This window comes from Melanotaenia boesemani, chromosome 3 (assembly GCF_017639745.1).
Source record: "Melanotaenia boesemani isolate fMelBoe1 chromosome 3, fMelBoe1.pri, whole genome shotgun sequence".
Lineage (NCBI taxonomy): Eukaryota > Metazoa > Chordata > Actinopteri > Atheriniformes > Melanotaeniidae > Melanotaenia > Melanotaenia boesemani.
In genome coordinates, this window is record NC_055684.1 from 38,411,027 (window position 1) to 38,438,918 (window position 27,892).

General features: G+C 40.4%; 1 protein-coding gene across 17 annotated transcripts; it reads right to left on the reverse strand.

The window, feature by feature from the left end:
- Window positions 1–195: 195 nt before the first annotated feature.
- zmynd8 (zinc finger, MYND-type containing 8) lies at window positions 196–27,891 on the reverse strand. Of its 17 annotated transcripts, none has more exons than XM_041981565.1 (23): window positions 27,834–27,891; window positions 21,088–21,220; window positions 20,615–20,687; window positions 15,289–15,362; window positions 14,636–14,781; window positions 10,732–10,953; window positions 9,235–9,348; window positions 8,775–8,840; window positions 8,482–8,574; window positions 8,165–8,252; window positions 6,070–6,125; window positions 5,908–5,985; window positions 5,684–5,799; window positions 5,095–5,585; window positions 4,144–4,248; window positions 3,855–4,010; window positions 3,176–3,709; window positions 2,628–3,098; window positions 1,724–1,920; window positions 1,508–1,588; window positions 1,336–1,414; window positions 996–1,235; window positions 196–861 (listed from the first exon to the last, which is right to left on the reverse strand). In XM_041981565.1, the coding sequence occupies exons 4-23, from the start codon at window positions 15,311–15,313 to the stop codon at window positions 686–688; spliced, it is 3,534 nt and encodes a 1,177-aa protein (XP_041837499.1). In that variant the 5' UTR covers window positions 15,314–15,362; window positions 20,615–20,687; window positions 21,088–21,220; window positions 27,834–27,891; the 3' UTR covers window positions 196–685. The 17 variants fall into 17 exon arrangements, with proteins under 17 accessions (XP_041837499.1, XP_041837500.1, XP_041837494.1 ...); XM_041981566.1 differs by lacking the exon at window positions 27,834–27,891 and adding an exon at window positions 25,317–25,401; XM_041981560.1 differs by lacking the exon at window positions 27,834–27,891 and adding an exon at window positions 21,491–21,771.
- Between the last annotated feature and the right edge of the window lies 1 nt (window position 27,892).

The following is a 27,892-nucleotide window of genomic DNA, read 5'->3' on the forward strand; positions in this document are numbered from 1 at the left end:
GTCAGGAGGAGGAATTACACATGCGCACTAGTAGGCATCTACTTGGGTTTTTATAATGGATGCCTTATTACGTTTTGTTTTATTTTTAGTAAAAATTGGAATTTTAGTTTCCAGCAAACTGATGTGAATAACAATATGCAGATTTATGATCCTTTGGTTCAGGGTAACATAATCCAGTATAACCACAGAGCCAGCTTGTTTAAAATGTATTTATAATTTTCTTTGCAGTATACATCAGGCAACATTAGAATAACAAATAAATTAACAAAGAATAGAAAATAAGTCATTTACAGACATGTCTGTCAACATTTCTAATCCAGAAATAAAAGGGCCCATTAACATGGGTTAAATTATTTAAATCTTAAACTGTATAACTGTTTTCCACTGAGCTATGTGTGGGATTTGTGATACCTGCACATGCTAATAGGTTCTTTATACTGATAACTCTGTACTGACCAGCAAAGTAGTGAATATAAATGCAGCTACCGCTTTATCAAATCAGCCCTCTCAATTACACCACCATGCAGCATGTGAGCCCTGAATGGCAAATGGAAAATGAAGTAAAAATAATCTGACTTGTTCATTTGGAACAGGTTCTTTAACAAAACAATGAACATAAATATGTCATCATTAAAAAAAATATACATACAATCTACATTTACATTTTCAAGTGCAATCGACTGGATTATGTCAAAGTTACAGCAACACTGTCGGTGCTCTTTTCTATGTCGCAGTCTTTGTCTGGTGGTGCAGAGGCTGGCGTGTCTCTGACTGAGTTTGGGCCACTGTTTATCTGCCCTGAACCTTTGTTTGGGAGGTCTGCTGTTGGTTCAGACTCAGGTTCTTGTTGTGGGGCTGTGGCTATAGATTGAAGAAAAGTTTGGAAAAGAAAAATGTATTAAATGTCACCAGAAATGTGGATGATGAATGTATTTATAGTGGTGTTTTTGTACATATAATTTTTATTCAGACGTGTTGATCCTGGCACATGTTACCTGACTGAGTGCAGGACTTCATGTGTTCTGGCCAGTGGGCCTGCTGGCAGGGGTAATCGCAGTAGCTGGTGTTCCAGCAGCAGTAAAAGATGGCCTCTTTCCTGCAGTTAGCACACCACTGCTTCTTCTTGGTCTCATCCACAGCCTGCTGCTTCTCCAGCTCCATTTGTTTCTTCATCTCATTCACCAGCCTCTCCCTCTCCTGCTCCAGACTCTGCCTCATCTCGGCCATCGTCAGCTCTGACGTTGCAGAACAAAGGAGATAAAAACATAAAGATGATATTGCATATTTTGGGGAAAAAAACAGTAAATGATAGAAGCTGATCAACGAAGTTCTCACCAAGATTGTGTTTCATTTCTGCCAACTCCTGTTGATGCAACCACTGTAACTTTTCTATTTCAATTCTCAATCGTTTAATCTGTAAGACAAACTGGTTGGCATAAGAATCACACACAAAGACACAGTTATGATCTAGAATTCATATTCTAAGGTGCCAAGAGTTCACACCTACCTCAGCAATTGTATTCCCTGAAGTACTCTTAGAGAGGTCATTGTAGATTTCATTCATTGTACCTTTGATTGCATCCATTATCTAGAAAGGAGACAATTATTTACATATAAAGTATGTTAGTCTGTCTCACTGTATGGAAATTAACAATAAGGGCTATTTTCTGGGGATTAGGTACACCGCAAGGAAAAAGTCAATAAAAAAGAAAAATATACTAACTTTATTTGTGTACTTGGCAATGTCTGCAGCCACATCTGCTGAGCCCGTGGGGATATACAGATCTGTTGCTACTGGCGATGCTGTTGCAGCTGTGCCCAGACCAGATGCTGCCATCACGGCAACAGAAGCTGGACTGCTGGATACCAGAGTGACAGCCGACATGGATGTGCTGAGTGGAGTGTCTTTTTGTTGCACAGCTAGAATCAAGAACACCAGTAACATTATTATCAAACACTCAGATCAAATCAAATCACTTTTCATACAAGTAGCACAAAGTTAAAAACACAACAAGCCATCCCACATTCAAGTTTATTACAGAACAATTTACGACACAAACACATACACACAATCACACTTTTTCTGTGTTTCACACACACACACACACACACACACACACACACACACACACACACACACACACACACACACACACACACATTATTGGTACCAATAAACCAGGTCAGGACACTATATCTCAGGGATCCTTAAGGATCCATCCACATCACAAGCCACCCCACCCATGACCACAGAGGTCATCGCCACAGAAACAGCCCAGATCAGAGCAGACATGGGCCCAGGGTAAAATAGATTAAAAAACTGTAGCCAAATAAATAAGTAGTAATTAAACTGAATAAATAATTAATTAAGAACAAATTAGTTTGAAAATAAATGACTAAATATGATAAAATGAGTCAAAAGCTAAGCTAAAAAAGTCTTGAGCCGCTTTTTAAAGAGAAAAAGTCTCTGCAGCCCTGAGGGCCTCAAGCTGTTCCACAGGCGGGGCCCATAACGATGGAACTTATGAACTCTGGGGACAGCTAAAAGGCCAGTACCAGAAAACCTCCGGCTCCGCGAGGGCTCAGATGGCTACAGCAAAATGTGTGACCAAAAACATTTGACTGACCCTTAACAGCCTGTCTGGTCTGATAGCGTGTGCTTTGTGAAGACTGCTGTGCTGAAGAGGAGCCATTTCCAGCTGCTTGAGTCTGGCCTTGCTTGGGAGACGATGCCTGCGTGTGATTGGCTGCCACAGGTTGCTGCGTCTGCTGCTGCCGCTGCACCTTCTGCATGTGCCACTTTTGAGAGGAGGTCTGAAACTTGGCCGTGGGATTCCACACAACAGCCCTCTGAACCACCGGCATGGCTTCTCTGGGCAGCAGAGGGCGCTGTTTCTTTAAAGCCGGTGTTGCAGAGGCTGAGGAGGAAGACGGTGGCGTTATGGTGGCACTGGACATGGTCGCGAGGCTGATTGTTGCAGGAGAGGGAGCAGTAAAGGAGACCACGGTGACGGGAACGGATATAGGGGACTGTGTGGAGACACCAGAGGGCGCTGTGCTGTTTGTTGGCGTTAATGTTGACATAGTCGGAGCTTTACCTACAAAAGAAAGCACTTGACATTATCTCCTTGTTTTTGATTGTACAAAGCAGCTGGTGGGAAACCATAATGCTCACCTTCAGATTTACCATCAGTTGACTCTTTAACAGTGTTACTGTCTTTTCTGCTCCTCTTCCTCTCTTTGCCACCCTGTTCCTCTCCAAGATCAATAACCAGTTCCCTCTCCGAGTCAGAGTCCTCTACGGGTGCAGTCTGCTTTGTCTCTTGCTTCACCTGAGGCTTTTCTCTGGGAATTGGTGATTCTGGTGGCGGTTTGGTCTCCTCTGGGGTCTCCTTTTCCAAATCAGTGCTTATTTTCTCCTTAGTTGGAGCATCAGGCGGTGTTGTGTTGGAATCGTCTGCTGCGGAGTCTTTTGACACAGGCAGATCAGCTTTATCATCCTCCTCTTGGCTTGAGGAAGTTTGTTCTTTCGCTTCAGTTTTGCTTGGCTCCTTCTGGAGCTCTGTATCTGGCGCTGTGTCTTGGCCATCCTTGGTCTTTTGCTCCTCATCACTGGCATATTCACTCTCACTGGAGTCAGATTTGTCTGAGTCCTCTGAGTCGCTGTGTTCCACACCTTTGTAGACATCTACAGAGATCTCATTAATACCTGCAAAGCAAAAGAAAATAGACCATCACACCATGATGCAGCTGTCAAAGAAAAGTTTAAAAAGGCCCAAAATTGCTAAATAAATGTAATTAAGCGATACTCATTTAAGACACTACACAGATACATCCATGGCATCAGTACTAACCCAGCTGTGCCTTGCAACTCTCAATAGTTTTGTCCAAGTTCAGCTGGAATCGACTCTTAATCTGTCTTTTTGGGGAGGTGAGGACATGTGCAGCTCCTTGTTTCTGCTGAACCGACTCACTCAGCTCCTTCAGGTCCATTTCTGCTTTACTTCGATCTGAAAGCATGCAAGAACCAAGGATTGGTTTATATCGGGAAAAAAAGAGAGATCCAATCTCCTGGAGATGCAGCAGGTTTAACACACTTAGGCTCATTATACATGATCTATTCCAAAGCCATGAGAGATTCACCTAGATTAAGATTGAGAATGCCTCCTGTCTGTGGTGCTCTCTCCTGCTTGGTGATGCCCAGAGCTTGACATTGCTGTGGTTTGGGGCTGTCCAGGGAAGTGCCTGCTAAAACAGGTTGAAGAAGAGCATCTAAGACTGAATGAAGGTTTATTCTGATTGGACACATAAATGAACTTCACCCTGTTGGTAGCAGACATGACAGATTAATATGCACTTTATTCAGTCTACCTTCCAAGAACCTACACATGCTATACACCATCGGAAAGCAAAGATTTTCTTGAGATGTGAGTCATGTATACCATCCAGGCTACAATCATAAGCGTAGATTCAGTAAAAATTCATTTCTGACCAGTCGTAAATTCTATTTATCTTTGAAGCCACACTGTACTCCAGCAGCAGATGATGCTGTTACATCAGGGTCCAGTAAAAGTAGTCCAGTAAAAAAGCTGCTTCACAACAAGACTTTTATCCATAAAACCTGAAAATTTAAGAACTTTAAGGGGTTAATTTGACTCTGAATTTCAAAGTCCTTAAGATTTAATAATAAAAAAGGCTCTAAATAGAGAAGAGGACATTTAAAGTGTGTCGAGTATTTTCAATAATTCTAACTTTTCTTCTAAAGGCAAACTTACATGATCTAATAATCACTTCCTTTTGTCTACAAATTAATTATAGTCCATCGGGTGGCAGAATTAGGACTTTTTTCCAAGTCAGGGGCCAAATGGGAAAGGAGCAAAGTATTTGTCCAGAAACTACTGTATGTCCAAGTCTTTTCCATTTGGTGCATTTGTGTCTCACCAGACAATTCATTTACTACAGTTTGAGATTTGTAGCTGTATTTTGCCCCAGTTATCACTTTTAAATACTCATCTACAAAGAGCCAAGCCAGGTTTCAGCAGGGAAACTATGCCTCATGGGAAGTTTGGTTGTAAAAGACTCCACATTGACTACCTGTACAGTCCATGGACTCCTCTCCTGTGCTGTACTGGCTGTTTGCTGCTTTTGCCTGGGACTTTTCTGCTGGTTCCTGTTCCCCATCAGAACCTGTGTGGACTGAGGAGTTGGTGCTCATGGGGGAGCGAGGCATGTCACCGAGAGCAGGCCGGCGCCCTGCTGCCACCCCGGCTCCAGACAGCATGGTCCTGGTCAAGGAGATCTTTGGCGATGCAGTCATATCAAAGCTCAACTTGATCTTCTCCTGTTTCTCAGGTTTGATGGGAGTGGATGTGGAGTCAGATGGATCAAGAAGCATCTGGAAGTTATTGTCTGGAGTGTAGGGTGTCCTGAAGGGGGCATAATTAAACACTCCGATCTTCTTTTTCATGTTCTCCACATAGACCTCCATCTCTTGCATGGCGCTGTTGAAGATGCTTTTGGTCTTCTTCACAGAGAAAGGGATCTCTTTGGACATGAGGTAGCAGTTGTTTAAAGGAACCCAAGCCCTGAGGGAGGAAGATTAGCAACACAAATCCATCATTTTCATAACAAACCCTGAAATGCACCTTAAAGTCCAAGTAACTGAAGCATAAATGGCTGATACCTGTCGTGCTGACCAAAGAAGCGAGCGTCCACCTGTCCGTCTTTGTCCCGTAGAGCTTTAGCTGGCCAGAATGGAAATCCTTTCAGCTTGGCCCACACTAGAGGGTGGGGGTTGCTCTGCAGACATACAGTAAAACACTGGAACTACGGAGTTGTAGTCAAGTGATCTGTGTTTAAATAATACTTATTAAAGAGCTGAAACTTCAGGTAACTGAACTTTCTTACACAAGGCTCACAGAACCAGTTGTCTCTCTTTTGGCAAGCAGACAAATAACACTCAGGACAAACTTCAATCTCATTCATCTGAAAAAAGAATTCAGTGATATAGAATAAGTTTAATAGTTATCAGTAATGATAAAAAAAAAAAGCAGTAAACTAAACGCTTACCTCATGTTCACAGATTTTTACAATCACTTTAGCTGTAGCCGTGAGTTTGTGATTGCCTGTAATAAGTACACATGTTACTGTTTATTTACAGTAAATCTAATTACTGCCATCTGGAAATTTTTAAAAACTGGAAAATTTTCTAAGACGCAACAGAAACTGCAATTTATTGCTTGAACCTTCATTAAAGAGATGCAAGTACAAAGAAATAATTTTCAATGTCCTGAGAATCATCATTGTGTTTAGAAAATATGCCCAGATTTAAAATTTGATGCCAGCAGGTAAAAAGTTTATAGAAGGTAAGGGTGTCAGAATTGGGTATAAAACCCAAAAACGTAGCCTTTGCAAGCATGCGTAGGTTGTGGCTCACCATTTGTGCCAAATCCTGTTCGAGAATTATTAATAAGTTCCGAAAAGATTTTTTTCAATGCAAAATTAGAACCAAAGTTAAGCCCTGACCTCCTGGTTAATATCACCACTGAATGACTCACCTGGAGGTTTCATTTCATCACATACACCACTCACTCCATCGGAGAAAGGATGCCACAGCAGGAGCAAATGTGCTTCACAAACAGTAGAAGGTGCAGTAGGCTTTTAATGAAAATTTATCCAGTTGTATAACGTCCCCCTTTGGCCTTAACGCCATGAGCATGTGCATCCGACCATGTTTAGAGCTGGTTAGCTCAACTGGTAGAGTATCAGTCTCCTGGGTGAGAGACCAGGATTCAAATCCCCAAGGAGACAAACAATAACACCCTCCAGTTGGGTCCTTAGGCAAGACCTTAACCCTAATGTCACTTTGGATAAAAGTGTCTGCTATGTCACATTTATGGTAGCAGGCTGCTGTCCAAGTTTAGAATTAAAGACACAATTGTACATAAAACTGTTTTTATATGGTCCGAATGTCACGTGTCGTTATTTATAACCAAGCTTTTGCTTTAAAAATGTGAAATTACTTTTTGTTTTCATTCATTCTTTTGGCATTCTGTTTCTTTTTCCTGGTCCGTCTCAGTTCTGTCTGTTTACACGAGCCACAACATTTTATGGGCATTTTTTGGGTGTTTACCTATGAAAGTAGCGCTAGCAGACACATCTTTTTAAGTTACGAGAGACTGGCATTCACCAATCTAAGAGAAAAGAAAACAATTTTCCAACCAAGGACTGACACCGGTGTTGGATGCGTATGAGCCCTCAAGTAGCTCTGCATAAGAAACCGTCGCGCCACCATGATCAGTGTCCACAAGGCTCAGGGGGACCTTGGAGTACAATTTTCCCTCCACACAGTCAGCTGCTGCATTCAGTACTGTGATCTGAAACTGTATAATACAAGGATGAAGCTGTATTCAGCTCTGCACAGAAACACCGTCACGTTTTCTGGACATGAGCTCATGGCCAGAAAGACAGCGGGCGTGAGTCCATGTAGCACCGTGCGTTTAAAAGCCTGAAGATGAGAAAGTCCATCCACGATGTTCTGTGCAAAAGATGCATAAGTCAGTGACCTTGATGCCATGGGGGTGCATCAGTTTTCATGGCATGACTTACACATGTGTGATACTGGAAACTGGAACTTCAGAGACATGTATACTACTATCAACCTGACTAATTTTCTTGGGAGATAAAATGTTATTTCAGCACAGTTCATTCTGCATCACTGTGCATGACAAAACATCTGGATTTATCAAACATGTTGATAAATCCCAGATGTTCCCAGACCAGCTGTGTGTGCCCGTTCATGGTCATTTACATTCAGAAACACCCTCATTTATAAACACATTTTTCTTGTAGGACTGCAACAAAACGTATCATGGGGAATTCAGAGGAAGGGTGATGTACAGTAAACATCTTTTTCAGTGTGTTCCTGGCAACAAATTTTAAATTTGTTTACACTTTCAGAATACAGTGACTCTGAAAATTATTTCTTGTGTCTGCTAAACCAGGTTCAAAGAACTATTTACAGTTTTTATAGATTTAAATTACTGAAAATACACAGTTTAAGATTTTAATACATTTTAAAAATAACTTTTCTGGAAATGCGATAAGTGTTTTTAATCTCCAAAAGCAGATGTTAATCTTTTATCTATATTAAGCCACAACATACCTCCATTGTATATAATACAGTTGTGCAAAATCCATTTAACATCAGCCAGAAAGGCCTCTGTGCAGCCGTACATTTTCTTTTTGATGTTCTGTAGTGCAAAAGGAAAAGACGCCGAACAACTTTTTAACTTTTCTATATTTTTTGTGCAACACCATATTTAGTAAGAAATGAATAAATGAAGAAACTGATTATTTAGAAATCATTCAAACTATTCTTAACTGGAATACTACATTCCAAAAAATGTGACATATAAGTGACAATATGCTGATTTTAGATTAGTTTAAGTGTTATTTTTGGCCATGGAGCTTCTAATTTACCTTCTCAAGTGTGCAGAGATCCATGGGATGAAAAATGTACTCTGCATAATCAGGATGCTGCTCAAGAGACACTGGTTTCTGGAAGGGTTCGGTCTATAAAATGCAGGCAAGAGAGAAGAGAGTGAAGGTTAACACACTCTAAAGCTTGAACCTAGTACACAATCGCCTCCAAAGCACACCAACATGCCATCAGCACACTACTAAAAGCTCTAAAAGCTGCTTCAGACAAAAGGAGGAAAAACCAGTGAAGAAGGAAATCATGTCGCGGTCTTGTTAGTGATGTAATTGATTACCCAATTAAAAGTCTTTCTCTGCGTGGAAGCTGCATGGGGGGGGCGAGATGACAAGCGGGGATGATCCTGAAAGAGAGTGAGAGGGGCAGCTGTATCCTCACCACCAGCTAGCATGTTTCTTTGCATGGTTTCCAGCCATGACAGGCCCAATGTAATACAAATAATGTGCTTGTTAGTTCTGTTATTGGAAATTATCTGTACATGCAAATTAATATCACATCATGCTGAACTGAAAGGTGAACTTTAAGGTGCAGATCTGGCACAGCTGAAAGGAATATAACGTCTTTTGGTGGCATAGACCATTTAAAAATCATGACAATCCAGCAAAAGAATGCATGCCTTTAACAAGAAATTAAAAAGAGAATAAACAGAACCAGCGCCCAGTCTGTGAAACAATGAATGCTCCGATAATGTTTCAGGTTTAAACCCCTGAAAGACAGAGGCTAAAAAAGATACTTACACCTGGTTGTTTCATCTTCTGCAAGGCAAACTTTAGTAGGTAAGAAAGCTGGTCTATAGTTAGCATCATCATGGCTTTGCTCTGTGTCTCTATGCACTCTGCAACGGTTATTTTCTGAAAGACATCCAAGAAAAAGTCAGCGCTCGACCTCTGTCATTTATGTCCACTTCCATCATTAAACTAACATTACGACAGCTCTGTAGGGAAGCAGAGAGCGGCCGTGCTTGCATGTTTTTAACACCATTTTCCCATGATAACATTTATCTCCTTATCTTAAGAAAATAAACTTTTTTCGTGGATTGAAATTGAAATGCAGGGTTGCTGCATAAGGACCCAGGTCCACAAGGACCTCCAGACACGTCTGAAGAAGGGCAGGCATCCAAAACGTCACTACATTACACTTTTCAGGAGCAGCTTCTGGTTTGCAGACCTTATTTATTTGTATGATGACATCACGACTAACGACTAATTGTTTAGGCATGACTAGTCAACTTCAAAAATCAAGTAAAATGCCTATCCCTAAATATATATATATAGCTTGCATTTAGCTTGCATTCGATATGGAACATTTGTCAATGCGGGGTTTCTGGTACACTGATTAAATTAATTGACACCTCAAAGCTCGATCAGTGTTGCTAATTTAACTACTTTGGTGTGGTCCTCAGACCCATCTAGTGAAGCGACGCACAAATCTCAAGACTTTCTGGTGTTACTGGAGACTTTTGGAAACTGATGTGAAAGAACATTTACTTTTTCTCAATGAGTAGCTTCTGCCCCTCCCCCTACGTTTAAATAAAAGAATAATAATAAAAAAACAAAAAGAAAGTTGCTTTCTGGTGCAAACATTGTTATGCCATTAAAATGTGATTAATCCAGATTAATTAATTACAAAGCTTGTAATTGATTAGATTTTTTTTTGTTTTTTACAGTCAGCTTATCTTTTTTTTTTTTTTTTTTTCTGCTAACCCCCTAAAACTATTTTGAGACCCCCACTTTGAGAAGCACTGGGCTGCTGGGAGCAGTGCTGGTTTCCAGTCTAATTGCTGCAGGAATCAAGGACCTGCAATAGCTCCTTTACATGTCCAAGCGGCATCCCAGTACAGAGCTGCTCTGTACTGGGATGCTCCACTGCAGCCAAGCTGATGTCAGATGGAGGAACATGCATCACTCATCAATACATCCGATTTTACTTCTACCAAGTCTGACGAAGACTGAAATTACAATGTGTCTGATAATTAAGTTTCACCATTAATCATTCAGAGAATTACAGGAAAACACTGTGACTTTAGCCCCTCCCCCAGCTGTCATGGTGTCTGTTTTGATCAATGAAATCAGGTGTAACACAGTAACCACTAACTTTGATTCCACCTTAATCATCTCGTTATCTCAAGATAACGATTAAAAAAAAGAATAATAGTTGAGCGTGGCTGCTTTCGGCTTCCATACCTTTGACTACAAGTTGTAAACATGACTTATAACACTACTACAACGTAGTACCTCACATTCTGGACAGAACCAGTCACCCTCGGGCTCGGCCGGCAGTTTGAGACACTTGGCGTGGTACACCCTGGGGCAGAGCTCACAGCAGAGCACCTGACCCTCGCGGTGGCACAGCCAGCAGTAAAAGTCGTTCCTGCCGTCCTGCGGTACAACATCAACAGGGTCTGTGGTGAGTGCTGGCTGCTTCACATAGTAAAAGGGACCATGTCTTAGTTCTGACTGGAATGCAGGCAAAAGAAACACAAAGTTGGGGAAGGTCAAAGTCAGGCCACAGAGCAAAGAAGCCAAGCAGACATGCAAAGCATCAACCCAAAGATTTACTAAAAAGACTGCTCTGAGCTCCACGTGTTACTAAGCAGCCTCCAGTTAAGATAAAAAAATCTACAAAGGTCAACATGATATGCAGAATCATTTACTTAATGTGCATTTATGAACTGTTAAGTACAAATTAAGCAAATAAAGTCGATACAAGATAAGCCAAAAATGAACAAATATGAGTTTTTTTTTATTTCACAAAAATACTGGAGGGTAGCTGCACTTGTTTGTGAGTCTTACAACTCAAGTACTCAAAGAACAGAAAACCAATGCAAAGTGTAAAAGGTTGCTATTATTAGTCATTTCCACAGAAACATAACATAGAAGATGTAAAATTAGTTCTACACATTTTGAAGGCGTAGATTAGAGATAAAAGACACACAGCAGTTCATTGTTTAGTGTGATGAAAATATTTGATATTAATAATATTTTACATTTTATCCCTGATACTGAAGTTCACATACTTTTTAAAGTCTTTCTGACATGCTGCATTTTTAAATTAATTTATCTTTTAACCTTTTTAAAACCTGAGGTCCCCGAACTGGGAAACATTGATGTTATCACACTTTGCCAACCTGGGCCAAAACGGCCATACTGGAGACCAGTTTTTACTAAAACCTCTGTAATTTTGTTCTGCTTCAGTTTATCAGATAATGTTCACTCACTGTACAAAGTTTTGAAGGAGATTTAGAGCTACAGGTACATCATTCCAAAGGGATTTTCATTATCCTTAAGACAGGGATTTTTAGGCAAGCCTGAAACTTTTTCATTTGTGCCCTGTGCCATGTTCATTTACTCCTCACCAGTTACAAATATACTTATATTTACACATCTTTTCCTTTACTGTAACTCCAAAAGTATTCAAATCGAACTTGTGGTTGCAGAGAAATACTTATTTCATTATGGGTATGCAATTTTCAAATTTTACCTGAAAGGTAGGTATAGGGCTAAAAAAGGGGGGGGGGTTACATCATTCCCCCTTTTTCTTTCTGAAAACAAATCCTTGTGTTGTTTGAAACTGAATCAAATCTGGAAATAAAAAACAAAAAATGCTTCATGGTCTTATTTTAACTACCAAAAATGTCAGGTTTTAGAGCTTAAGTCTAAAAAAAATGACCAATACCTCAACAGTATCATACCAGTAATATTATTTTAGTAAAATAAAGAAAGCAGACACAAAGCGAAACGCCTACATGCAAAAATCCTCACTTTCTGCAGCCACAGTTACACCCGGCAGGTGTGTGCACCGTGTGCAGGATGTGGAAGAAGTTTGTTCCTGTAAAACAGCTTTCATGCTCAGTGGAATGAACAAGAGCAAATAGAGACCGTAGTGCACGGGTGTCAAACATACGGCCCAGGGGCCAAAACAGCACGCCAGAGTGTCCAATCTGGCCCGAGTGATGAATTCAGTCAATATAGAAAAATAACATAGAAAATATTAACTGTAATATTTTAATAAAAGTAACTGTAATTCCTAATTTGTCCAGTCGAGGTTTCATTTTTTTATGTTTAATATAAAACATTTCCAGGGCAGAGGGATAACTTCTAATTTTTCTATATTTCTTACTTAATAGATGTGACTACTGCTGATGAGATGCCTCAGTTCAGGTGGTCAGGATTATGGCACATATGTGGAAATGTAAATAATAAAAAATAAATAAATACATAAATAACAACAAATGTATATAATAAAAATATAAATTCTATTTATTATATTTGTAAAATATTTTATATTATCAAATAATAAAACATTAAATGTTTAAAATTATATATTTATATCTAAATATATATTTAAATTTAAATATAAATATATATTTGATCTTCATAAACATTAATATTTAGATTATAAATATGGTCAGGTGTATGTGTTTATGTGAAGAACATGAAAATTGCTTTATAAATAAAATTTGATTGATTTATTTTAATTTATTTCATAAAGATAATAAAATATTAAATTAATAAATAAAGGAACAAATAAATATGGAAATTTGTAATATTATTGAAACTGCACTCACATTTCTCAAGAAATTTCAAGTTTGTTATAATATTTTTTCTAAATAATAGTTCAGTAAATGTAAATCCTGTTCACACAAAAAAAAGAGAAAAAAATATTATTTTTATATTGTAGTTTTTTCATATTTATAAGTATTTTATGTTACTATTTTACCAGTCTGGCCCACTTGAGGTCAAAAAGTGCTGTATGCAGCAGCATTTGACACCCCGGCCTTAGAGTTATGACAAATAATGAAATGTTGATCGTAACTAACACTCTAGAGCAGAATACAGTCATGTGAGGAGAAAAAGGTTTCACATATCCGGATATAAAAAAAGTAGAATCTCGTCTTAAATCTAGGTACATGCAACCTTAGATGAGTAACATGAGACACATCATTGTTGAAAGTCCAACTTCAGTAAATTCAGACAATCATACGAGTTAAAGACCAGGCAGTTGCTTAAACCACATTTAGTGGTCTTGTTCTTGAGAGAGAAGTATTAAAAGAGAAGCTCATCCTATCAATACAAATGTCCATTTTTTTACTTTCCATGTTAACTGGTTGGTTGCATTCATATGTGCTGGTCTGCAACCTCCTGCATATCTACTCCAGACCAGGTTTGGTGTCCAGTTTCAGTTTCTATGACGATAAACTCAATTACGAAGTTAAATTAAACCAGAAATATATCTGTTTTGTGCAGAGCAGACCTGAATAAGTCTGAATAAAACTGTGGTTTTAGGACAAACCGCAGTACCGAGATGCCTTTTTAAAGGGTTTAAATTTGATGCACGGAAACTTTCTTTTCTGGTTCAACTGGATCTAAGCGCCGCCTTTGATACAGTAGATCATCAGATTTTATTAAACAGACTCAGACGTTTGGTGGGCCTCTCAATTACTGATTGATTTTCCTTTTATCTCACAGATCGACAGCTTTATGTAAGTATGAGTACATGCTCCTCAAAGACCCATAAAATCTAATGTGGGGTCCCCAAAGGATCAGTTCTAGAGGATCCTCCACACTGGTAGCTCTGCCTGCTCTGTCTGTGGGGTTGTTGCCATGGTGACTGCCCTTGTCTGGGGGCCTGGGGTCCTGCACTGCAGCCCTGTGGCTGTAGTATAGACCCCGGCCTGCCCTGACCTGGGTGGTTCCTGTGGCGGCACCCTCTGTGGTCATGGGTGGGCTGGCTTCCGGTGTGACCGGATCCCCAAGATCCTGTTTCCTCACAGCAGCGTCAAGCCAGATGTTTTCATTACTATTATTATTTCAGTTCAGACAGTAACTAAGGATTGGAGTTCATGGTTGTACAGAATGGGGTCTGGGCGGGTGGGGGGAGTGTACATGCGCTTTGTTTGTATGTGTGTGTGTGTGAAAGATTACTATGAGGTGTGTTTTAATTTTCTGTTATATACTCTGGTGTGTTAAGGCTTTTCAGTTTTGTTTTTAATATGCAGAATTAGTTTTTATTTTAGCGTTTTGTGTTGCTTTGTGCATAAAAAAAGTGCTCTTTAAAAAGGAATTTGATTTGATTAAAGTCCTGGATCTAGTCGTAGAGAAACTGATAACTTTTATTTTATTTAAATAAGATGAATACCTGGTCTTTGCTGCTGCTAACTGCACCTGGCTTTTTCTTCTTTTTAACTGGGGAAGGTGAGATTTCAGCAGAGGAGTGGCCATTGGATGAGTGAGAAGGACTGGGCATTTTTCGTTTTTGGGCCATCCGCTCTGTTGATCCCGTGTCTGAAACGACAAACAAATATCAGTGTAAACACAAACCTGCAAGAGCAACCTGATGGTCTTTTATAAAGCCAGAAAACAGCCAGAAATGGCATGCCAGACGTTTCCTGAACTCTTCCTGACTGTTAAATAAAGCCAGTATACAAGTTTTCAGTAAAACACTTTTTATCCAACCCTGTTTACAGAAGTGTGTAAAGCTGAGCTCTTAAAAAGGTTCCAGACTTCCTTCGTGGTCCTTTGTGTTTTCATGTGTTACAGCAAAGATCCTCAACCCTGGTCCTCAAGGTCCACTATCCTGCAGGTGTTAGATGTTTCTATGCTGCAACTCACCTGATAGAACTCCAACCAGCTCTGCAGAATCTGAGTTAGATGTGTTGAAGCAGGAACACATGAAGAGTCTGCAGCACAGTGGGCCTTGAGGACTGGAGTTAAACACCCCTGTGCTACAGGTTTTCAGTGGGAGGCGGGTCTGGTTCTACAAAGACGTGCTGCAGCATGGTATGCTCTTACCTTTAGATCTTGTTGAGATCTCCATTTCTTCTGTTACAGCCTGTTTCTGTGCTTTTCCCTCTTCCTCAGAAACACTGATAAACAAAAAACAAACATGACCTCTATATGGAGGTTTGCATTGGCTCTGTTCATTTTCTGATAGCAGAAACAGCTGATCATGCAGTTTAGTTCCATGTCATTTAACAGGTAGTTCCAGGTGCTCTGACGCACAGAGACTCTTCCAAGCTACGGTTTTTAAAAAAACATCAGCAAAGGGTAAAAACGTTTTAGTGAAACCGTTTAAAAATGTTGCTGTTTCATCAATTTCTCTCTTAACCACTAAAAATGTTGGTGGAAACACGGCTGCAGAGGCAAAGAATCATGACCACTAGTCGCTAGTTGCCCTGATACCCATCAGTGGGGATAAATGTCAGCGGGCAGAGCGGAGGATGTTACCACCATGTCCTCTAAACAAGAAAGGTTCCAATGATAGACTCCCTCTTAGTCTAGTCTAGAGCTAGATGGACAGGAACATTAACAATCTTTGGGGAAAACTGTGTTACATGCATATATCCAAAAACATTTTTAGCATTACGTGTTACAAAACATCACCACCTGGATTCAACTAGGCGAACAGGTAAGAGTCTCCTGTTGGATTCCCAGATAGCAGACCTGTTTTGGCCAAATCCAAGCTATTTATGGCTCAGTTGCAGCACTGGCGAGTGTTATGTGGGCCAGAAGTAGACCAGATGTCAGTTCCCAGCCTGGCTTGGATTATGGCAAGTCTCCTGTGGGCCACATGTGGTGCAGATGTCAGTTGTTGGCCTGGACGTGGATTACGGCTAGTATGTTGTGGGCCAAAAGTGCTCCTAATGCAAGAAGCCTTACTTATGTCAGTTTCTTCGTGGGCCGCATGTAGTGGTCATGTGACTGAGTTTTGGCTGCTACGCTCACATTTAATGTCAAAGCTGTAAGTTGAGGCCAAATTTGGGGCAAACTTTTTTTTATTTTTGCTAACTGGGTAATTACTGTGTGGATGAGAATGTTTCAGCTGCAACTTAGTGATGCAATGAGCAGCTTCTCATTTCTTAAACAAGCATGTGGAAAAACACATCCTGTGGTCGTGGGAAAGATGTTAGTCTGTTTAAGAAGCGTCAGATTGTTGGCATCACGCAGAGAAAACATCTCACGAGAAGCAGAAACTACTAGAACTGGGTTTAGAACTGTCCAACACATTATTAGAAACTGGAAGAATGGTGGGAACCATCGTCTTCCGGGAAGAAATGTGGTCATAAAAACATCCTGAATGATGGAGATCGGTAATCAGTTAAACGCTTGGTGAAATCAGATGGAAGAAAAACAGCAATAGAACTCAGGACCATGTTTAATAGTGAAAGTTAGAACGTTTCCACATGAACAATGTGAAGGAACTCAAGGGACTGAACAGCTGTGGAGCCAGAAGAAAACCACTAACCAGTGAGGCTAACCGGAGAAAAAGGCTTCAGGTTGCTAGGGAGCATAAAGACTGGACTCTGGAGCCATGGAAGAAGGTCATGTGGTCTGATGAGTCCAGATTGACCCTGTTCCAGAGTGGTGGAGCATCAGGGTAAGAAGAGAAGAGGATGAAGGAATGCAGCCATCATGCCTAGTACTGCTGTACAAGCCTGTGGGGGCAGTCTATGATCTGGAGTTGCTGCAGTTGGTCAGGTCCAGGTTCAGGTCTAGGTTCAGAACTATGTTCAAGTCTGGGTTCACCAACATTATGTGTCCAGAGAATCAGGTCAGCTGATACCTGAATATACTGAATGAGCAGGTTTTTCCATCTTCCCTGACGGCACAGTGCCAGGATTCATGGGGCTCAGATTGTGAAAGAGTGGTTCAGGGAACAGGGGACATCATGTTCACACATGGATCGGCCACCACGGAGTCCAGGCCTGATCCCCATGGAGAATCTTTGGCATGTGCTGGAGAAGGCTTTGTGCAGTGGATGGCACAGAAAATTTATGACGTAATCAAAGCTAAAGGTCCAACAAAATATTAGGCAGTCTATATCAACAACTATCTCCCAACAATAAATTCTGTACAAAAACAAGAAGCTTAAAAGATTTAACATCAACAGTACAAAAACATGCAGGTTTCACTGTCACAGTAAACATAATCATTTTTAAATAAATTCATATGAGACTATACTGCATGACAACAAATTACTCAAAGAAAATATCCTGCTAAATGCTAACTCTGTGATACTGGAACTGAATATGCTAATTAACAAAAATAAAAGCTTCTGCAGCTCTCAAGACCCCACGACAGAAAATACTGTTACTACACACAGGCAGACAAAATGTGTATGGGTTGAAGAGTAAAGTGCAAATTTGAGTAACAGCGGCTCATTGTGTAGCGTCATTGTGTGGTTATAAATAGCAAGCATCTTTCTCTTCTGACCCACCGGTTTATAAACGGGCAACGTGAAGACACAAAACAGTCAAATCTTCCATTTTTAACTGCCTGACATCCAGCAAATGATAAATCTTTTGAACACTGATCAGCTGACCTATAAACATAGAGATTATCATAATGACATGAACAATCAGTGTTTGTTCTGCTGGATGGAGGAGCCCTAGTGTGCTGTCAACCAAGCTTTATTCACAATCTGCAGAACAGGTTTTTCTTAGTATCACTCTAGCATGATTCACCTTGCTCTGCAGATGCCCTGATGTCGATCCTATTGTTGTTGTTCCCATTTTCTCTGAAGCCACAGCAGATCCAATGGTCACACTGTTCAGTAAACTTAGGTTTTATCCATTTTCTTTTCACACACACCTGAGGAAAGCAGCATTTAAACGCATCCTTTTTATTCCTATAAAACAAAAACACTGCCTCCTCCAGTTTGCTATCTTGTCCACTAACCCCCCCCCCAACACATTTCAGCCTCCTCTGTCACTACAGAAGGATGGGAAGACGTACAGCGACAGCACAGTAGCAGATACAAAGAGCAGTGCATTGAAATGCCTCTGCTGGCCTCCTCCTCTAAACCGTCTGGAGAGCCTCGGACAGTTTACCCCTGCAACGTTTTTTCCTGTCCAGAACAAGAAATACAGAAACACACAACACGACAGGCACAAACAGAAAATCAACACAGCACATCCTCACAAGTCAAATACCACAAAACCACTAAAGCAGCCTGTGGAAACCCAGTGATACATCCCTGTCCACACCCACCATTTCCATAACAATCATGCCTCAGACAAGGAAAATACTAGCATACCTTTTTCCTTTCTCACATACAGATTCTTCAGCTTATTCTTTTATCTTTATCAATTATTGAGAACGTTGGGGGATGAGGGAAAAGATGGGTCCAGGTTTCCCAGAAGGCCTTCTCTCCCTGCTGTTCTCTTCTGCAATTGTCAATCTTTAACCTCAGCTGCAAGCTGCCGATTGGTTCAGGCACCACACAGAGGTATGTGATTGGGTGCCCAGCTCAGCGTACAACACAGGCTCTCTTCTCCCCGCTTTCCTCAACCACAGTGCTGCAATGCAGAGAGGACTGATGGTTGCTTTAGCTACAAAACTCCTCAAAATCAAGTCCTTAGCTCCCCTTAAAACCTCATACCACCATAAACTGGCTGTGTGCTTTTTATCAGACATGTAAGATGCAGCCCTACAGGCTTGACAGGAAAAGGATCAGATTCCCTCCCTCGCTGCACTCTCATTCTGTGCATGTGTGACGTCCATTTTGAAGCCACACTCTCTCACTCTCTCTCTCACCCATGCACACAGAGCACGTACACACAGCACCATGCAAATCGGCTGTAGGAGCACATGCAGCTCATTATGTGGCTCAGTGCGCGGATGTGCAGCACCGGTCCAAATTCTGGATATGAAGACAGGCGTGCAAATGTCGCAGGCCTCGCAAACTGCATGGAAGGCAAATGCTCGTAATCCCACTGTATACTTTTAAATCTATAAACTCCTGGAAATCTGAGCATGAGGAGCACAACAGAGAGCAAAAACTATGCTTCTCTAGTAACCAAAATATAAGCAACTCATGTCAGGAGTACTTTAGATGTATAAATCTTAAAAGAGTGCATGCAATTGGCCATACAAATGTACAAAACTGAGAGCAATACAGGCCAAAACATCATCTACACGAGTTTATCTGGTAGATATTTTAAGTCTGTGCGAGTCTTGCTTCCAGTACAGGTGATTTTCATTCAGTTTGACTGTTTTCTCCAACAGCTGAAAGTGGAACAGCTTGGAAGTGTGACAATATTAGCAGCATGAAAAGTATTTAAATAGCAACATAATCACAAGATTCTGGATTTTTCCATAAAGGATGAGACCTAAACCTAACCTAACCTAAAATTTTAAAACAAGGCAAATCGTGTTTTTTTGTTGTTTTCTTTTCCATAATTTGTGTTCACATTGAGCATTTCTGATCCAATCGAATGTCCAATCAGAATAAAAATAAACCTCCGTTTATCCGACTGACGTCAGTTTCAGACACCAGTTGGTGGCGGTAAAGCGCCGCCATGAAGGTGTTTTCCCAACACACTCACACAGCCTTTCTTCAAAAGCCTCCACCATGTCTACAGTTGTCCTTGTTGTGTTCTTCTGCTATTTTTTCTTCTTCCTGTTCCTTTTCTTCTCTGGTTTGTTCATTTTGATGGTGGCATGTCAGCTATCCTGCTCAACACTGCCCCCCGCAGTCTCCAGTGGTATTGCTTCCTTTGCTGTATCAAGCGACAGATCTGCAAGGCCCCCGAAAAAAGATCAAATTACGACGTAGGAGACGGAACAAAGTGTGCGTCCATCTGTGTTTCCGTCTTCTGCGTCAAGCATAAACGGGCCTTTAAAAGACAGGGTGGGGGGGTCAGATATCAGCGTATACGATATAAGTGGGAGAGGATCAAATTAACCTTCTTGGGAGGGGTTGCTGTTTTCGGGGGGCACCACCCCTAATACCTAATATAATGATAGGGGAAACACTGTGTTTGGAAGAATTTTGGCCACTGACGGCCACTGTCCTGAAGGGATTAAATGCATTACAGGAAACCACAACCAAAGCACTGAGAGGTGGATTTACGCTTTCAGTCGATGCAAACTGCTCATGAAATCTAGTCAAGCAACATGTTTGTCATTAAAGACAGGACATTGTTTCCTTACATTCAACATAATCTGTCAGAAATCATCCACTCATTATAAAAGCTCCCCACCCACTCCAAACATTAATTACATACTGAATTTTAATATAAAAATAAAGAATAATATATACTAAAAGTTGCAGAAATAATCAACTAGACCCAACATTTTTATGTGATTTATGATCAAAAACAGAATTCAATCTAACCTGGTTGATGTGCAAAGCCTTTTCAGAGGAAGTCCTTCCTTTCTCCTTTCCCTCTCTCTTACATACAGATAGGCTGTGTTTGGAGCAGAGGGACAGAAAGGGGAAGCTTTCTAAAATGGCTGACGCTCGGCAGCAGAGAACAACACTGGGAGGCAGACTCCATTAGCCTCTGCAAATTCCTCCAATCCTGCCATAAGTAAGCTGCTGGAACACATTTCGTGTGTTGATAATTGGTATGTAAGAAACTCTTGAACAGCTTACAGGATTAGGCCCTTCAAAGACGTGCTTTTCCTTTCCCTTTTTCTTATAATTCCCCCAAAACAAGAAAGAGCAACATTTTAGGTGAATTAGAAGAAATGCAGAAAAATAAGCCAGTGATGTGATTTATAGTCAGTCTGGTAAACAATGAATAAGCTGCCTTGCTCTCATTCCAGTTTGAGGCCTAAATTAAACTTGCTGTGCTGTCAGTTTACCATCTGTTAATTCCTCTAGGGACTCCTCTCCGCACTGCTCCCTGTTTCTCCCATCCTGCCTGGTTCCCTCACAGGGCCTGCCATCTTGACAACACAGGCCAGGCAAAGCTGTAAAACACTGCTTTCTTCTCAGCTTTAATAAAGAAAACAGGTATTTAGTTCATTATACAATCAGTATACAGTAACTTGCATTTGGTCCATGGCACTGTACTAAGTGGAGCATGATGGAGGTTTTCAGTACTGCAGTGCTAGGTTCTCCTGTGCTGTGGGGGTGACACATATTCCTACCCTCAACAGCAAATCTGTCAGACAAACCTGTATTATTAGTCAGGTACAGATCAGACACAGTGGCTGCCGCCTTATCAGCAACGTAGTATGTGTGAAAAGACAAAAATAGGCTTACCTCTGTGGATGCATGGTTAAAAACTCTGTGTGATATGTCAATGCTTATTAAAACATGGAGGACAGCCCTTTCAGCCCTCACCCTGCTCAGAGCACAGCCACGACTCTCCAAGCTGTCTGACTCCACTGTTCTGATAAAAGCCAGGCTGAGACTGGCCCCACGTGCAGGCCAAATGTAAGGCAGCTGATGATTGGCTTGTGCATTTCCTGGTTGCTTGTCTTTTGTGTAGCACAAGCAAGCTGCAACAGACCAGTCAAAGCAAGAAAATCTAGGCTCGGATAAAAATCGTCAGCTGCTGGCACGTTTCTGTGACGGCTACATGCTGCTGCTGCTTCATGAATTTGCAGCAGAGGAAGGCGTAGTTGGAACTGTGAGGGGGTGTCAGCAGTCATGTGCAGAGTAGTCTGTATTCCTAAGGAGGAATTAGTTTCACAAGCTCCCAGCCTCAAGTTAAACTAACCATCATGGGGAAGATAAAGAAGCTTCTATATGAGTAAAACAAAGGGTAAACATTGAGTCCTGACGGAGCTAAAAATACAGGCTAATTTACAGCCATGTGATTCACCTCCCAGTGGCCTTTGAACTGGTCTCACTGCATGTTCACAATGTGATCCAGATAAGAGACAATGGCTGTCAGTTTCACTTGGATCTTTTGATTATGGAGAATAATGCAACTGTATTTCCAGCAACATGTTTTCAATATATTATACACAGTACTTCCCATTTTTATAAAAATCCAGCTTTAGTTTAAGTGCCCCTTCGTTAAAATAAATTATGTAAGAAAATCCAGGACTGATTGAAATTTTTATTCTAACACATTTCAGTCATAATTAAGCAGAATTTTGAAATGTGCAGTAGACATTTGTGTGCACGAATTTATTTCTTTAAAAAGATAACTGTCCCATGAGTATATATATATATATATATATATATATATATATATACTACAAACAATTTTATTGATCCTGACGAATATCAGATGTGCCAGATTATGGGAAAAAAATAGAACAAAAAAGACTATTGCACGTGTTACGGTTATGAACAGATATGAACTGGTATATGCAGATAAACACTGCAGTTCTTGTTTAGAGTAAGCTGTTAAAGTTTTTAAGTTTAAGCTGCCGCTGAAGTGGGAGGAGTTATAAAGTCTGATTGCCTCAGGTAGGAAAGACCTCCAGTGGCGAAGATGCTGGTGCAGACCTTGATGACAAGCTGCTGCTGAACTATTTCGTTTGAACCAGGTGCAGCAGGGACACATTAAAAACCTGCAGGATGCAGGCTCAGGAAGTCTGGAGTTGGTGATCCCCGCGTTAGAGGATCATGTTCAGCCTCTGGTTGGCTTGTGTTTGTATCATTTACCAGATATTGCTAAGCTAAGTAGAATTATCTGGAACAGAGCTGGAAATGTTACTCATGCTTTTGTTTGTTAGAGACTCATTACTCGCCTGCCTAAACAAAGCATCATCGTTACGTCTGCAGATTGTACAGAACGCTGCTGCCAGGCTTCTGATGAAGTTGTCTCATGTCTCCGCTACTTGTCCGGCTCCATTGGCCCCCTATCTACTCCAGAGGACACTTCAGGGTCTTGGTCCTCACTTATAGGGCTCCGAATGATCAAGCCCCATCTGCATGTCCCTAGCAGGTCCCTAAGGTCATGTGACCAGGGCCTGCTGGTTGTGCCAGGTATGAGGCTGAAAACTAAAGGCGACAGAGCCTTTTCTGCCTTTTAGTTTCGTGATCAATATCTTGAAAGGTGCTATATAAATAAAGTTTTTCTTACTGAGTGTTTAATTAAAAAACCTAAGAATGAGTTTTAATCCTGGTGTGTCTGTATGGTATGTGGTATGGTAACTCTCTACAACTGTCATTTAGCTTGTTAATTGTTATTTAATTGCAGACAGTATGAATCCAAGATATTTTATTTTGTCTCATATTTGTTCATGTGCATAAATTTCTGTATTTCATGGCTGTAACAGCTGTTACAGTTTCACAGCTTCGGTGTGGTGGTTAGCACCACAGCCTCCCAGCAAGAAGCTACTGGTTCGAGCCTCGGCTGGAGGGAGGGTTGAACAGCGGCCTTTCTGTGTGGAGCGCGCATGTTCTCCCTGTGTATGTGTGGGTTTCTCCAGGTTCTCTGGCTTCCTCCCACCGTCCAAAGACAAAGTCACTCTGAATTCTCCCTAGGAGTGAGAGTGAGTGGTTGTTTGTATTTCTGTGTTGGCCCTGCGATGGACTGGCGACCTGTCCAGGTGTACCTGCCTCTCACCTGTTGATTGCTGGGATAGAGTCCAGCTTCCCGTGACCGTGAATTGGACAAAGCGGTTTAGAAAATGGATGATGAATGTCCTAAAATTTGCAACAGTTTGTCACATTTGTTCCTGTGAAATTCTCCACATCTCCTCCTGCAGCCATGCTTCTGTAACGTGAGCATTGCACAGTTTTAACTCGTCGTTTTTGAAAATTGCATCAATGTTGAAGATGGCTTATAATGAATTTTTCAGAGGTGAAGTCCATCGTTGCTAGTCTGAAATGTAAAGACTGAAGCATGTTAACAAATAAAATTCAACTAATTGAAAAAACATTAAATATTGAGGGTTCAGACTGTCTGCAATGGAGGAAAAGTCAAGTAATGTAAAATTTTGCAGGATATTTATGCAAGAAGAATATTATTTCCTGAAAGTTGTTGCCATTAAAGAGGGTTGGTTGAAAAAATGGTGCTCAGTTACTGTTGAATCTTTATGTAATATGTCAGATTTGACTCCTAAGGAGTGCAAGCGTCAAAACAATAATCACAACATAGTACACATATACATACATAACCAAGATGTCAATTTACAATCTCTTCATAAACAACAGATTTCTTGTCTAAACATGATAAAACACAGAAGGGAATGTTTATAAGAATGAGCTCTTGATGGGAGATGGATAATAATGTGCGGACTGTCATCAACGCTGTCGCTGTGTACTAACATAACAGGCTGAGATATCCATGAAGCAGGAAATAATGAGACAGATATTTTCATTTAGCTTTGGCCTCTTAGATGTGATCACCGTTTGCTGCTCGGGTCATTTGCCAAAACTGAGTTGTGGGACTCAACTGGCTGCAGACTGGGAGGTGCATCTCGATCAGTCACAAACCAGCATTTTAACTGGGGTGTAGTACATTTTCATTAAATCATGTAATAATAAAGATGCCTTGTGTATTTATACAATAAACTCGTTATTAAACAACATTTTGTGCAGAAACTCCTTCAAATAAGTGTCCCAAAACAGGCCTATACTACCAAAAAGTTGACAAAGTGGTGGTCCTCGGGTATAAAGTCTACTACTGAGAGAATGAGGAGTGCTCAGGGATCTTCAGTCCTGGTCCTCAAGCGTCCTGCAGTTTTTAGAAGTCTCCTGCTGCAACACATCTGACTCAGATCAGTATCTAATTGGCAGACTTGTGCAGAGCTTCTGAGTCACTGTGTTGCGATGGGGAAACACAGCAAACCTGCAGGACCTTGAGAACCAGGTTTGGGGTTTCCTGGTTTAGCTAAACTCTCCTCGCGGCTAAATTCCTAATCATTTTAAACAAAAAGTGCGCAGTAATGACATAAAATGAACCGCCAAAACTGAACTATTGGTTAATATAAACACTTTTTATAAGGGCGCATTTCAACCATCTCTTTCACGACATAAAGTTATTCATTTGCAAGAGTGTCGTATCATAATGCAGCTTCAAGAAGAGACACCGAACACACTAACGACGCTTCGGCCTCTTTGGCCTGAGACACCACCAGACAAACTGCTATATTTCCACCACATTCGTCATTTTTCACTGTACCGTTTGTTGTCCAGGCTGCAGGTGAGACCTGTGGAGGGACTGGTGATGCGCGCAGAAGCCCTCGAGATGGCGCGCGCTAGCTTCACCGCGCAGAGCAGAGCTCCCAAATAACTCATTTCCCCTAAAAAAAAAAAAAACTATTCATTTAGAGAACTGTGTGTTTGACTGGATTTCTTTAAGATCTGGCATCTATCTGTTTTTTTTTTTTATTTTTATTTTAAATAAATAAATCCCACGGCTCTCTGAGACTGCTTACAATAATTATAATAACGATAGTTTCAAGTTTCAAGTTGTTTGTCACGTGTAAGATGGCAGTGCACACCCGCTAAAATCAAGAATTTAGCCAGTCATATTTCTATTTATTATAATGATTTCTTCTACGCTTTAGTAAACTTTAGGCAAAAACTATTTTAAATGAACAAAATCAGCATTGACGTTAGAAAAATCTACTCAAACAGGAAGAAAGAAGGTTTGAACAACAGACACACACACACAAAGATAGGCTGAGCACAAATACAGAAAATACAGCAACATATCTAGTTATTATTAAAACATAAATAAAAGCCTAAATTATACTTGTACATCAGTATCACAGAAGGTCAAGCCATTCTGGCACACAGCATGACAGTGGACATGACATGCTTTTTGCTTACCAACCAAAGATTAAATAAACAGAAAATTAATAAGGAATTAAGTTTCTAAAATTATCTGAAGTAGCAGTTTTCAGTAAATGCATGAAATCTTGTTGTTTTTATTATTATTATTCACTGGATTTACACAGTGTTGAGAAGATGGGGGAAGGGAGTCGGTTGGTGCAAAGAATTGCATGCTGTTAGCTGTTTACAGGTAAACCAGTCTGAATACATTAATGATTAGGGGGCTATCTCCTGTCCTTTCAAACTGTTATCTCTTGTTCTTTCAAAGTGGCGAGGGGGCCGAGTGGGGAGGGAGGCTGGGATAAAGTGTCTCACACTTACTGATGGGGGAGGCCAGTTTACCATGTTTAGTGGGGGAAGGGACACAAACAGAGGGCCATGGGCCCCTCTTTTAGTTTCATTGGAATGTAATTGAGACTTTCTCAGACAGAAAGATTTATATTACAACCAAACGCAGACACAAGCAAAATGCACTTTTTATATTTGGGAAGGGCATCAGAACATGAACGATTTAATCTGGATGAGGATGGACCCTATCTTTTATTTTTATCAGTGTTTTTAATATCTCTCCGAAATGACCTCTTCTTAATTTTAGCCACTGTGCTGTGTAACCCTGTAGGAAATAATTTATTTCTTTCCAGTTGTTGGTATTTTAAGTTTAACCTATTACACACATCTTTTTAGATAGCAGCTTATGAAACTTTATTCTAGTTTTTTTTTTCTTGCTGTAGACGCATTCTTTGATGTTTTACATGTCAAAGTTTTGTTGAAAATTGCCATGGTAATTTCTCTTCAGACAGGAAAAGGCAAGCAAAGAGCTAATTGCCTGTCTGTTCACCCCCCTCACCCTCATCCTGTTGCTCTCCCACCAACCTTGGCTTTCACTCCCTCCTCATTCAGACAGTTAAAAAACTGGTGTGCCCAAGAGATCCCCAAAGACAGTTTTCTTCCATAATCTGGGGCTACATAGGGAGTTACAATGGCTCCACACTCACTTTAGCCTACTGTGCCTATACAGTTTCCGTGGTCTAAGTATGTGTGGGCTGTGCTTGCATATGAGCAACAGTCAAATTGTAACTGACTTAACTGCAAGATACTTGACTGTGATGATGGAAATAAAGTTTTGTTTTGATTAATAATACCGAGTACATAAGTCACACATGCATATTAATAGGTTTTTTCTGCAGGATATCATATTTGCTCCTAAATATTTTCAGAACGCATTATACATACTTTAAAATTACACTGACAATTTAATATCCCAGAGAGATTACTTCAACAACTTTACCCCTTTAGAAGACAAAAAAGCCAAGCTTCAGACTATGTGTAGACTTCATGTTGCCCTGTATGCTCTGCTTAAAGATTAAAATGAATCTTCAGTTCCTTACATTTGAATAAAAAAATTGTAATAATATGCAATGTTAAAAACACCACAAAACAATAATTACGATTAAGACACTTTAATGTAATGTAAAAGCAACAGTAATTAAAAGGTAACAAACACTGTGTTTTTTTTTTTTTTTACTGTGTAGCACTTGAGACCTGTTGTTTTACTAATATAAAGTACTTTATAATTAATACATTATTATTATTTATATTACATTTTATTACATTCTTTAATAATAATAATAACAACAACAACAACAACAACAACAACAATAATAATAATAATGCTTGTTAAGCGCAATAAATTGTATGAAACTGTTTCTCTGCCAGCTTATAAATAGCATTTTAAATCTCTCCCTCATAATATCAGCGACCGCTGGTCATATCACCTAGGGGTACGGGTGTACATGTAGTTCATTTTTGGAACGTGCCGTACAGTTTTGATGCGGTATGCAAAAACAAACAACTACATTACCCAGAAGCCCCCGCGCTCTTTCACAAGCTGGCTCCCTCCGCTCTGGGAGTGTTTCCCAT